The sequence below is a fragment of the Bos grunniens genome, chromosome 28 (assembly GCF_055505025.1).
Source record: "Bos grunniens cultivar Pamir isolate PY7600 chromosome 28, Bosgru_T2T1.0, whole genome shotgun sequence".
In the NCBI taxonomy this organism is placed as follows: Eukaryota; Metazoa; Chordata; class Mammalia; order Artiodactyla; family Bovidae; genus Bos; species Bos grunniens.
In genome coordinates this window covers 23,326,917-23,341,183 of record NC_141192.1, presented here as the reverse complement: position 1 = coordinate 23,341,183, position 14,267 = coordinate 23,326,917, and the positions used below count along the sequence as shown (strand labels likewise).

General features: G+C 38.2%; 1 protein-coding gene across 10 annotated transcripts in view; it reads right to left on the bottom strand.

Annotated features, from left to right (window-relative positions):
• Positions 1 to 14,267, bottom strand: part of CTNNA3 (catenin alpha 3) — a 1,912,303-nt gene that overhangs the window by 620,523 nt on the left and 1,277,513 nt on the right. For all 10 annotated transcript variants that reach the window (XM_086381634.1, XM_086381633.1, XM_086381642.1 and 7 more), the window contains one exon: positions 3,788 to 3,944. In XM_086381634.1, the coding sequence (XP_086237760.1) occupies positions 3,788 to 3,944 (157 nt within the window). The remainder of the gene's footprint in view (positions 1 to 3,787; positions 3,945 to 14,267) is intronic.

Below are 14,267 nucleotides of genomic sequence, written 5' to 3'. Positions count from 1 at the left end.
CATGGAAATCCCATTTCCTTTTGCCATCTATTGGTCCAGGAGTAGATACAGGACCAAATTCTGACCTATGACAAGAGGAGATCTGGCGGAAACTAGCTGGAAAAGACTTCCTCCCTGATATGTTAAAGCCAACAAGCCAACTTGCCTTCCTACTTTAAGTTATACTGTGTAACTCTTCGGAGAAGGCAATGGCACCCCACTCCAGTACTCTTGCCTGGAAAATCCCATGGATGGAGGAGCCTGGTAGGCTGCAGTCCATGAGGTCGCTAGGAGTCGGACACGACTGAGTGCCTTCACTATTAATTTTCACTTTCATACATTGGAGAAGGAAATGGCAACCCACTCCAGTATTCTGGCCTGGAGAATCCCAGGGACAGAGGAGCCTGGTGGGCTGCCGGCTATGGGGTCCACAGAGTCGGACACGACTGAAGCAACTTAGCAGCAGCAGCAGCAGTGTAACTCTTTGAGATGCAACATGAGGGAAGGTCAAGAGAAACCCAGATGCCTATATCAGTCATATTCCTGGACCAATAGATGGCAAAAGGAAATGGGATTTTCACGATGGGCTCTGAGTGCTGATAAATGGTTAACAAAAGACTGGTCTATGTTTTATTGACTATGCCAAAGACTTTGACTGTGTGAATCACAGCAAACTGTGGCAAATTTTTAAAAAGATGGAAATACCAGACCACATGACCTGCCTCCTGAGAAATCTGTATGCAGGTCAAGAAGGGACAGATAGAACTGGATGTAGAAAAACAGATTGGTTCCAAATAGGGAAAGGAATATTTCAAGGCTATATATTGTCACCCTGCTTATTTAACTTATATGCAGAGTACATCTGGAGAAGGCAATGGCAACCCACTCCAGTACTCTTCCCTGGATAATCCCATTGAAGGAGTAGCCTGGTGAGCTGTAGTCCATGCGGTTGTGAAGAGTCAGAAACGACAGAAGCACCTTAACATCATCAGCAGCAGAGTACATCATGAGAAATGCTGGGCTGGATGAAGCACAAGCTGGAATCAAAACTGCCGGGAAAAATATCAATAACCTCAGATATGCAGATGACACCACCCTTATGGCAGAAAGTGAAGAAGAACTAAAGAGCCTCTTGATGAATTGAAAGAGGAGAGTGAAAAAGTTGGCTTAAAGCTCAACATTCAGAAAACTAAGATCATGGCATCTGGTCCCATCACTTCATGGCAAATAGATGGGGAAACAGTGACAGACTTTATTTTCTGGGGCTCCAAAATCATTGCAGATGGTGACTGCAGTCATTAAATTAAAAGACACTTGCTCCTTGGAAGAAAAGTTATGACTAACCTAGACAGCATATTCAAAAGCAGAGACATTACTTTGCCAACAAAGGTCCATCCAATCAAGGCTATGGTTTTTTCCAGTAGTCATGTATGGATATGAGAGTTGGACTGCAAAGAAAGCTGTGTGCTGAAGTTTGATGCTTTTGAACCGTGGTGTTGGAGAAGACTCTTGAGAGTCCCTTGGACTGCAAGGAGATCCAACCAGTCCATCCTAAAGGAAATCAGTCCTGAATATTCATTGGAAGGTCTGATGTTGAAGCTGAAACGACACCTGATGTGAGGAACTGACTCATTTGAAAAGACCCTGATGCTGGGAAAAATTGAAGGCAGGAGGAGAAGGGGACAACAGAGGATGAGATGGTTGGATGGCATCACCGACTCAAGGGACATGAGTTTGAGTAAGCCCGGGAGTTGGTGATGGACAGTGAAGCCTGGCTTGCAGTAGTCCTTGGGGTTGCAAAGAGTCGGACACAACTGAGCAACTGAATTGAAGTGAACTGAATAACTCTGAATCACAACCAATCAAAGGGCAGGAAAGTAAGAACTGTCCACCCCAAGGACAGAAAATAATGGAGTGTACTCTTTACAGAGAATTTTAAAAACAATAATGAAACACATTAAATATTAATTCACTTTTTATCACTACCCTGTACTGGCAATTCTAAAAAAATGTTAGTGATAAGATACTCCTTCCCACACGTAGAGACTAGTCCTATCCATGTCCTCTGGTGTGTTAGGGATAGTAAGTCTACTATCTTAAATATCTAATGACATGAAATAACTAATGATTTTTGTTATTTAAGCAACTCTCATATGAGTTTTCTTTTACATGCAGGCAAAACATTCTTAAGTGCTAAAGTTTTTCACAGAAAGGCGCAGATTCAGAGACTGCCAGATCAGGTGAATCCGGCACTAAAAGGAAAGCCGTGAGCCCCTGCTCTGAGGACCTACACAGCTGCTCAGCTCCCAGGCTCCCCACTTTTCTCATCACGTGATTATGGCTCCTGCTCTGGTATGTTCAGGAGATTCTCCCTACTGGGTCATCAACTGACTTATAATAAACTGCCTTCACATTAACTACCATGAGCAGGTTTCTTCACCTTGTAACCAAAAGAACCAACTGAAAAACAGAACCTAGCATTTAACAACTAAATTACAAAAGACCAAATATAAGATACTGATTGAATTCACATTGCAAAGTCTATACTCAAAAGACAGAAAATAGACAAAAATATGCCTAAGTATTGCTTATAGTAGTTAAAATTTATCTAAGTGAAAATAAAAGAATGGATATATGACATTAAAAAAAATACAATAATGCATGAAAATTCAGCCAACTATTACCTATAAAAAGGCAAAATGACACAATAATTTGAAAACATTTATTTCCTTCCGGCATAAAGACTTTGCTGGATGGAAATAAACTGGATATCATTAGTTGCTATTTCTGAATAGTGGTATCAAGGCATATTAATATTATTCCTGTTCATTTTCTATTATTTTCAAACTTTTAGTTCTAAAGATATAAAACAATGTCAAAGTAGTTAACTAGCACATATTTTCTTTTCTTTACTATGTTAAGAAAATACACTAGGTTACTATTGTTCAGGATGAGAATATATACATATATAATGAAATCAATAAGGTAGACAAAATACAATCAAGAAACATTTAAAAATATAAAATGATGTTTGAAATTCATGAGAAACTTCATTTTATAAAAAAGGATCATCATATTTCAAGAAAATATCTTAAAATATATATTTTAATGAGAGATATTTTTAAGAAAATAAAAAATATTTAAAAGTATTTAGTTCTTTGCTGTTACAACAGTATAATCAAAACCTGAGTTATGTCTCCGAGAATATGTCTTTATGAGAGAAATTTAACTATCTTGTATTCTATTATGTGATGAAAGAATCATCTAGGTTTGACGTGGAATCTCATGCCTGTCTGTTATTGATGTGGTTACATGTTCAGACTTATTTTATTCTTTAGAATAACACTACTCAAATATATATGGTGGTTGAAGTATGTGTTATATTTCAAATCAATAAAGAGTTTTCCTATTTTTATTTTTTCCTTTTTCCTACCTTTATTTTTCTGAGTGAAGAAAAACTTGTTTCAAAAAATGTGGAGGAAAATCAAGAGATATAACTATATTAAAAGATGGGAAATGCTAATTTATTTGAAAAGCCAGGAAATGCCTAAAATTTCCAGCCATTATTTTCAATTATGCTTTGCCCATGAATGGAGATTTCTTTCAGAAGCAGTGTAAATTGTTGAGATGTATGGGTTACAAGGCATGAGACTCATTATCCTAGATCATATATAGTAGCACTTTGCTTCTAGAAAGGCTACCATTAAAAAAAATCTCATAATATTTCATAAAATTTATTATATTTCATATCATCCTATTGCAGAAAATGACAAGAGCAAACACAGAAATTAAAAGATAAAAATCATACCAGATACAGCCAGGAAGTCATCAATGCTTGTAATGTCATCTACAGCTTCAGTGAGGACATGGATATGATTCTCCCATGTGCGCTTGTACATTTCCATGGTTTTTTTGACCACTTGACTTTTGGGTCTTGCAGCCAAAGCAAGTGCAGCATTAATAATCTATAAAAATACAGAAGGTTCACTTGGTGATTTATTTCAGAATACTTACCTTGTGCATATGACAATTTTTTTTAATTAGATCTGTTTATGCCCTCATGTGTAACTCCTTTGCTTTTGGTAATAGTTTAATTTTATTTTTGGTAATCAATTTTAGAACTGTTTGTCAAGCATCAATGTACTAAGAACTACAAGAGATAACAAAGATAATTGATATCTGCCTATAAAGAGACTGCATGTAACTTAATGAGGACATCATATAACTCCAGCTCAGTAGAGTATTCAATACATACCATAATTACAGAAATGATTGACAGTCTTTAGAGAGAGATCACCTGCAGCAGCAATTCTAAGAAAAGGTTTCAGGAAAGAATAATGTTTAACTGGTCATTTGTATTTACTTTGGACAAGTAGGTAGTGAATCCTCGTTGTATGCAAATCACAGGAAGAAAAGCTTTGACTTCCTTGAGGACTTGAAGAATTTTACCAGTAGATATTCATTGTTGATCAATTATTTCATTTGTCCACTCATTATCATTCAATATTTCAAATATATTATGAGGTTTTTTGTTTGTGTTTGTTTGTTTGAAGGTATCAAGCACTGGTCTTGGTTTTAGGGATATGGCAGTGAACAAGCCTCCCCTGGTGGCTCGGACAGTAAAGAATCTGCCTGCAATGCAGAAGACCCATGTTTGATCCCTGGGCTGGGAAGATCCCCAGGAGAAGAAAATGGTAACCCACTCCAGTATTCTTACCTGGACAATTCCATGGATAGAGGAGCCTGGAGGGCTACAGTCCATGGGGTTGCAAAGAGTCAGACATGACTGAGCTGCTTTCACTTTCATTTTCTTTCAATGAACAAGACATAAGAAAAAAAAAAAAAATCACTGTCTTCATGGAGCTTATATTCCAGTTAGGAGAGAACGTGCTTGCTCACTTGCTCAGTTATGTCTTACTCTTTGCAACCCATGGACTGTAGCCCACCAGGCTCCTCTGTCCATGGGATTTCCCAGGCAAGGATACCAGAGTAGGTTGCCATTTCCTTCTCCAGGGGATCTTCATGACCCAAGGATAGAACCCATAGATCATGCACTGGCAGGCAAATTCTTTACCACTGAGCCACCTGTGAAGCCCAGGAAATTAGTAAGTGAATTTAATAAAAATATATGGTCTCTTCTATGATTATAAGAATTAAAGAAGAAAACATAGAGCAAAGAAGGAGGATAAGGCATGGAATTTTAGCGAGGCTTCACAGTGAAGGGGGCAGCATGGGTGGGAAAGAATTTGAAGAGAGAAGTGGCAATATTCAAAAGGCGAGCAAACAGGGGAAATGCTATGAGATTGGTAAGCAGTCTCACCTAGAGCCTGGGTATGCATAAGGGGCCCTTAACTGTCCTGCTCAAGACTGGAGCCTTATTTGGAAGGTACTGGAGAGTCCTATTGACTTTTGAGTGATTTGCTCAGAACTACACTTTAAAACAGAGAAGGTTATGGCACCCCACTCCAGTACTCTTGCCTGGAAAATCCCATGGACGGAGGAGCCTGGTAGGCTGCAGTCCATGGGGTTGAGAAGAGTTGGACATGACTGAGCAACTTCCCTTTCACTTTTCACTTCATGCATTGGAGAAGGAAATGGCAACCCACTCCAGTGTTTTTGCCTGGGGGATCCCAGGGATGGCAGAGCCTGGTGGGCTGCCGTCTCTGGGGTCGCACAGAGTTGGACACGACGGAAACGACTTAGCAGCAGCACACTTTAAAAAGATTAATTTGGCAAAGGAGGCTACTGTAATAGGATACACGAATAAGAAAGATCTTGGATTGCAATGGCAGAGGTGTTGAAAAAGTTTCGACAGGACTTTTAATAATTTAAATTAGGATAGATCAATTATTGTCAAGAATATCATGCAGACACAAATGATTCTGTAGAAAATAATGTTTTAGAACATGGAAATATTCCCACAATAGTGTAATAACAGCAGATTACAGAACATCATTCTTCATAAAATGCCACTTCTAGCAAATATGCTAGAACTAAAAGTTAGATAAATATATACAAATAAAAATGGTCCTTTCAGAGTGATGGAATTTCAGTGCTTTAATTTGATTTTGTGTGTGTAACTGAATTGTTCAGACTTTCTATGGGCAATATGCTTTAGTTGTATACTCAGAATGAATGAAGTTATTCTTCAAAGAAAGGTGATTACTAAGGTTCTTCCGTGATTAATGAAGAGAATGATTATGGTACTGATAGACAATGAGAGATCAGAGGTTAAAAAGTCATTCAGGGTTGTAAAAGCAGATGTGTGCAACTGTTTTGGAAGACATTGTTGATGAAGGGTATTAGATGTCAACCTTTCTAATACAGAGGTTGACTTTGAAGGGACTCTTGGCTCTCTCTACAAATTACATAGTAGTCAATCAGAGATATGAAATTGAATTCCATAAAAAAGTTGTCATTCATTTACTCATTTATTTGTTCATGCATTGTAACAAATCAGTGCTATTCAACAACAATGTATCCAGTTCTACACTGAATACTAAGGACATCACAATGAAAAATATTCCATCATAGTTTCTAAAGCAGCCCATGATCAAAAAGAGGAAGAAGACCAAAGCCAGCCAAATGCAACATACCAGTGATTCTCAGACTTTAGAATGTATCTGAATTCCCTTGAATGACTTATTAAAACAGATTCCTGAGCCACACAGTAGAGTTTCTGATTCAGTTGATGTGCTTTGGAGCCTGAGAATTTGCCTGTCTAACAAATTCCCAGGTGATAGTGATGCTATTGGTCTGGGGCTCCCAGTTAGGAAAACGCTCCAATACTTAAGTGTTACAATGTAGGGGCTATTGTAAAGGTGAGCAGAAGATGCCTTAAAACATGTGGGAGAGGTATTCAGCTCCATAAGGAAAGATGTTTCAAAGGACTGAAATCTGAAAAATAAGTGGAAATTAGTATAAGGTGATATTCATTTAGGAAGAGGCAATAACAAGTACAATGAAGACCTGGAAGCAAGGTAGACCCTAAACTCATCTTCTTGGGAAGAGGAGACAGTAACAGAGTTGCAGAAAAATTTAAAAAAAAAATAATGGAAGAGAGGAAAGAACATAGGTTTGGAAAGCACCAATACGTATGAGGAGAGGATAAAACGCAAGTGATAAAGATGAGAGAAGAAATCACCAAGGAGGTAGAAAAGTAAGGTATTCAAGAGTCGAGATGAGGAAGAAAATCTTTTCAAAAGGCCAAATGCCATAGGAAAGTAAAGAATAATGAGGATTAAAAATGACTTTTGAATTTGGAAAATAGGAATCATTGGTGTGGCAGAATATTGGACACAAGATTCAGATTTCACCAAAATATAATGGCAACAATAAAAAGAATCTTTTTTCTACTCAGTAACTTAAAGGCTGCACCTCACCGGTGTGATTTTCAACAAATTACTGGTGGTACAGGAGGAGAGAAATTAATTGCTTGAAACTGTTATGCTGATATTCTCTTATTTCTTTTTTATGAAAGAGGAACACATTGAATTTTAAGGAAACGTAACCTACCTTTAGTAATAACAACTGCAGTATTCCCGGACTTTAGTTTTAGAGCTTTATTAACCTAATAACTTATAATGTAGGACAGGGAAGCCTGGCGTGCTGCAGTGTACGGGGTCGCAAAGAACCAGACATGACTAAGTGACTAAACAAAAACAACAGCTCCCAGCGTACACTGCAGAGGCTCCGGTCTCTGGTGTTTCGTTGTCCCTGCAGTTGAACAACTGTACTTATGCGATTGTACTGCCATTATGCCTTCACAGTCTGTGCATACTTTTTAAGTACTCGTGTAGATCCCTTAGTGGTGATGTGGTATCAGAAATATATGGCATGCTGTATTTCGTATGAACATTTTCAGTTCTGCAGCTGATTCAGTTTAACTGATTCAACACTGCACACTACGAGAAATACATATCCTACTTGACTCCTGATATTTAAATTAAAACTAAAAGCAGAAGAAAACTTGAATGATGTGCAAACCTTCTTTAAGGCAGAAGAAATATTCATGCCAGTGTCATTCTCCTAATATTTTAGCTACATATCTTGAGAAGTGGGAGAGAATATTCTCAAATACTCCTTATGCATAGCTAAACATGACTTAAATTTAAAGTGAATGATGTTGCTTCCTGAGGCCTCTTTCTTTAGATTATGTTTGAGATGTGTACATACCAGATCACCCTTGACCGCATTCATCACCTAATCAGTCGATTATCCTTTGAAACAGCATCTTTAACTTTAGGACCTTTTTATATCTTGTTGCGGTTGTTCAGTTGCTCAGTTCTTTCCGACTCTTTGGCACACCATGGACTGCCGCACACCAGGCTTCCCGGTCCCTCACTATCTCCCAGAGTTTGCTCAAACTCATGTCCATTGTATCGGTGATGCCATCCAACCATCTCATCCTGTGTCGTCCCCTTCTCCTGCCTTCAATCTTCCCAGCATCAGGGTATTTTCCAATGAATCAGTTCGTTGCATCAGGTGGCCAAAGTATTGGAGTTTCAGCTTCAGCATCAGTCCTTCCAATGAATATTCAGGACTGATTTCCTTTAGGATGGACTAGTTTGATCTCCTTGCAGTCCAAGAGCCTCTCAAGAGTCTTCTCCAACACCACAGTTCAAAAGCATCAATTATTCGGTGCTCAGCCTTCTTTGTGGCTCAACTCTCACATCCATACATGACTACCGGAAAAACCATAGCTTTAGACTATACGGACCTTTGTTGGCAAAGCAACGTGTCTGCTTTTTAATATACTGTCTAGGTTTTTCATAGCTTTTCTTCCAAAGAGCAAGCATCTTTTTATTTCATGGCTGCAATCACCATCTGCAGTGATTTCGGAACCCAAGGACATAAAGTCTGTCACTGTTTCCATTGTTTCCCCATCTATTTGTCAAGAAGTGATGGGACCAGATGCCATGATCTTAGTTTAACAGGACTATTTTTTTTTAAATGATCTTATATATTAACAGGACTATTTTAATACCCTTCCAAATAGTTTCCTAACCCAGACCCTGTTTGCTCCAGGCCATTCTCCTTGTGACAAACACATTTATTTTTCAAATGCACAAGAGATCCTGTCCCATACTGCCTGCTGTAATGACCACCCTCATTTTAGCCTACATTCCAGCTGTCTTCAGCTTTATCTCCTGATCACATCACGTATCTCCATACTTCCACGATTTTTTTTTTCTTACAGCTGAATCTGCCTCAAGACCATTGCTCCATCACTTTCCATTCTTTGGTCCTTCTGAGGAAACGACTCTTAACCTTTTACAAACCTGTTGAAATACCACTGCATACTGTGACATCTGTCCCATTCCCTATACCCCAGAATGTGAACTGTCTGCTGTTTTTTAAAAGTACTTTGTCCATATAACCAAATAGTAATTATCATATTGCATGAGTGTTTATACACCTCTGCTCCATATGAGTCTCTTCATAGGAGGGACTGTGTTTTATTTATCCTTGCTTCTTGGTACATTAAGCATGCTAATTATAGTTCCCTCTATATTTATTAACTCTCCCTAAAAGATATTAGTTGACTCAAGGTTTACTCTTAGAGAACAGCCATAGATAGCCAAGTTCAGCATATTTTTTTTTTCATTTTCAAAAGTATTTAGATCATAGGCTGGTATTCGATTCAAGAACAACCATTAGTAGTCACGGGCATGATGTAAAAGGTTAAGGCATTCAAATCTCTACTGAATATTTGAACAAAGACTTACACAGAGGCCATGTAGTAAAATCAGAACCAGATTTTATCAGAACCGGTACCCCTATGAAGAGGGGGAGTAGTGGGGTTAAGGCCCTGAGGAAGTAGAACAAACCAAAGTTGAAGAGAAGAAGACACTATGAGTAGATTGAAGATATGATGTAAAGAAAAGAAAGAGCAAAGAGTAAAATAAGCCAGTCAATTGAAATAAAAATGAATGAAACCATGTACCCATCAAACAAAATCTTTTTATTCTCTCCTCTCTTCAGCCTATCAATCTGACTATTCTAGATACCTCATAAAAGTGGAATTGTATAATATTTGACCTTTTGTGTGTGGCTTTTACATGTAGAATGATGCTTTCAGGGTCCATCTGTTGTAGCATGTGTCAAAACTTTATTTCTTTTTAAAGCTGAATAATATTCCACTAGACCTATATTTTGCTTGTCCATTTCTCTGCTGATGGACACTTAGGCTGTCTCCACCTCTTGGCTACTGTGAGTAATGCACATGCATTGGTGTACAAATATCTCACCAAGTCCTGGCTTTCAAATATTTCATCTACACACCACAAATAGAATTTCTGGGTCATGTGGTAATTCTAAGTTAAACTTTTTTGAGGAAATGTCATACTGTTTTCCACAGTGGCTATACCATTGTACTTTTCAGCTGGCAATACACTAAGCTTCCAATTTCTCCACTTCAGTGTCCTAAGCAGAGTTTCTAAGCAGTTCATTGGAATTAATATTTTGAATACAATGAGGAAGATGCTACCAGTATTCTCATTTTACTAGTGAGACAATAAAGGCATGAAGACTGAATAATTTGTGCGAAGTTATAGAGGGAACTCTAGATTGTAAGACAAGAGGCTTAAATTAGAGTTTTACTTTGCTTCAAACTGATTTTATATACCCAGAAGAGTCATATTGGCTCTCCCAGAACCATTTTCCCAGAAGAATAGGTAAGTTTGCACTGAATTTGGGGTGGGGGCAGTACTTGAGTTAGCTGATCCCTCTCAGGTTCCTTTGAACATACAGATTTAATACTATCAACTGATGTATATACTTCTCTTAAAAGATTCCTAAAAACAGTTACTTTCAAAGTGAACATAAATCCATGTAATTTAATTTCCCTCAGAAATATTTCAGTATTGGCATTGACACAAATAATCTTAAACATTTTAGTTAATATAACAAAAGCACTTTGTGGATTAAAAAGATGAGTTATGTGGAAGTACCTATAGATCTGATTACCTCAATGTCATGGTGTGTAGAGAAAATTAAAATAACTAGATATATGATACCTCAAATACATCTAAGCTAGCATGTGACAAGAATTTATACGATATGTACTTAAACTGGTAACACTGTAATAATTTTGGAATAGTAGCAACCACGGTAATGACATCACATTCAATGCTCCAATTTTGTGCATTCTTTTCTTAGTTTCTTAAATAATATTCTACTACCAAATGTTTCTCACTTTCTATGTTGGTGTTTCCACTTTTCCTTAGTTTTGGTAATCTTTTCTTTTTTGTCTTCTTTCATTTATTGGAAACTATCATTGCGTTTTAAAAGTAAGCTACATGATATTTGTCATCAAGAATCTCCATAGTCACATCTTTATGTTAAATTATAAAAGCATTTCGAGGCTGGGGAAGGGTGGTGGTGAGGAGGTGTAACCTGTCATAGACCCTCACAAGTTTATAAACAACTAGATTGCATTCAACTTTGGCCTAATAGTGTTGTAGTCTCATTACTCCATGAAGGGATGACCCCTATATGAGAGCCTTACTCACATGAATCTTCTCATGAGGCTTTAACTTGCATTTGTGTGTGTGCATGCTAAGTCACTTCAGTTGTTTGCGACTCTTTGTGACCTTATGGATTGTAGCCCATCAGATTTCTCTGTCCATGGGATTCTGTGGGCAAGAATACTAGAGTAGGTTGCTATGCGCTCCTCCAGGGAATCTTCCTGACCCAGGAATTGAATCAAGGTCTCGTATCTCCTGCACTGGCAGGTAGGTTCTTTACCACTAGTACTACCTGGGAAGCATTTTGGATACACACAAAAAAACCTACTCTCTGTATGCTGTGCTTACTGCTCAGTCATGTCCGACTCTGCAACCCCATGGATGGTAGCCCACCAGGCTCCTCTGTCCATGGGGATTCTCCAGGCAAGAATATTGGAGTGGGTTGCCATGTCCTCCTCCAGGGTATCTTCCCAACCTAAAGATCAAACCCAGGTCTCCTGCATCACAGATGGATTCTTTACTGTCTGAGCCACCAGGGAAGCCCAACCTACTCTAGTGATGAAAAGTAATTTTTAGAAAGGGAAAGGGGTGGGAATTTCCTGCTGGTTCAGTGGTTAGGACTTAGGCACTTTCACTGCCAAGGGTCTGGATTCAATCCTTGGTCTGGGAACTAAGATCTCACAAGCCCCACAGTCAGAAAATAAAGTAAAGTAAACTAAATAGGGAGTGGTGCAAAGTTGATTTTTGGGAGAATGTCTATGTGTTTCTTTTACACATATTCTAGTATAAGCTTTTCTCTCTCTTAATCCATACCGCTAGAGCAAAGGAGAAAATTCAGCCTAAGACTATTTAAGTTATGGAAAACGTAATACTCCCTAGAAGGTCTGTAAAAGAAAACCACTTTATAGGAAAATCAAAATACTATTTTCCTGTCCTCTACACTAATTATTAAGACAGGTTGGTGGTGTTTAGTTGCTAAGCCATGTCCAACTGTTCTGCAACCACATAGATTGTAGCTCTCCAGCTGCTCTGGCCATGGGATTTCCCAATCAAGAATACTGGAGTGGGTTTCCAAGCCCTCCTCCAGGGGATCTTCTGAACCCAGGGAAAGAATTTAGGTCTCCCTCTTGCAGGCAGAATCTTTACCATCTGAGCCACACAAATACACAAAGAATTTAGTTTTGATAAGCTAAATGATCATTTTGATATGCTAATCATAAAAGTGTCCCTTAAACAAAAATGAATTTAAGGAAAACTGAATCTAAAGAAACATTATACTTTTTAGAATTAACTATAATATAGTTAAATATAGCCAACATATGCTGAATCATTGAAAAAGCAAGATAGTTCCAGAAAAACATCTATTTCTGCTTTATTGACTATGCCAAAGCCTTTGACTTTGTGGGATCACAATAAACTGTGGAAAATTCTGAAAGAGATGGGAATACCAGACCACCTGACCTGCCTCTTGAGAAACCTGTATGCAGGTCAGGAAGCAACAGTTAGAACAGGACATGGAACAACAGACTGGTTCCAAATAGGAAAAGGAGTACGTCAAGGCTGTATATTGTCACCCTGCTTATTTAACTTCTATGCAGAGTACACCATGAGAAACGCTGGGCTGGATGAAGCACAAGCTGGAATCAAGATTGCCGGGAGAAATATCAATAACCTCAGATATGCAGATGACACCACCCTTATGGCAGAAAGCGAAGAAGAATTAAAAAGCCTCTTGATGAAAGTGAAATAGGAGAGTGAAAAAGTTGGCTTAAAGCTCAACACTCAGAAAACTAAGATCATGGCATCTGGTCCCATCACTTCATGGCAAATAGATGGAGAAACAGTGGCTGACTGTATTTTTCTGGGCTCTAAAATCACTGCAAGTGGTCATTGCAGCCATGAAATTAAAAGATGCTTACTCCTTGGAAGGAAAGTTATCACCAACCTAGACAGCATAATAAAAAGCAGAGACATTACTTTGCCAACAAAGTTCCATCTAGTCAAGGCTATGGTTTTTCCAGTAGTCATGTAACCAATAGTCATGTATGGATGTAAGAGTTGGACTATAAAGAAAGCTGAGCACCAAAGAATTGATGCTCTTGAACTGTTGTGCTGGAGAAGACTCTTGAGAGTCCCTTGGACTGCAAGGAGATCCAACCACTCCATCCTAAAGGAGATCAGTCCTGGGTGTTCATTGGAAGGTCTGATGTTGAAGCTGAAACTCCAATACTTTGGCCACCTGATGCAAAGAACTGACTCATTTGAAAAGACCCTGATACTGGGAAAGATTGAAGGCAGGAGGAGAAGGGGACGACAGAGGATAAGATGGCTGGATGGCATCACCGACTCAATGGACACGAGTTTGGGTAGGCTCTGGGAGTTGGTGTTGGACAGGGAGGCCAGGCGTGCTGCAGCTCATGGGGTCGCAAAGAGTCAGACACGACTAAATGACTGAACTGAACTGATAATATAGAGCTAAAATCAGAGAAAATTTCCTTAAAAAAAGACAATTCTGAAATCAGTACTGTGTATTATGAATTAAGGTAATGAAAATACCTTAATTTCTAATGATTAAACAAACAAAAATAACCAAGATTTTTTGGATTCATTTTAATATGCCACTCAGGTATTTAATAAGTTTAGAATTTGTAGTAGAAACATATATCTATTATTTTCGAAATCATTTGGGATCAGGTGGAGGAATTAAAAATGAATTTGATAGCTTTGCCAAATTGATAAACTCTCTTTTAAAGATAAAAAAAAAAGTAATTTTGTATCAGAAACATCTACAAAGTTCCTTTTAAGGCACCAGCAATTCTA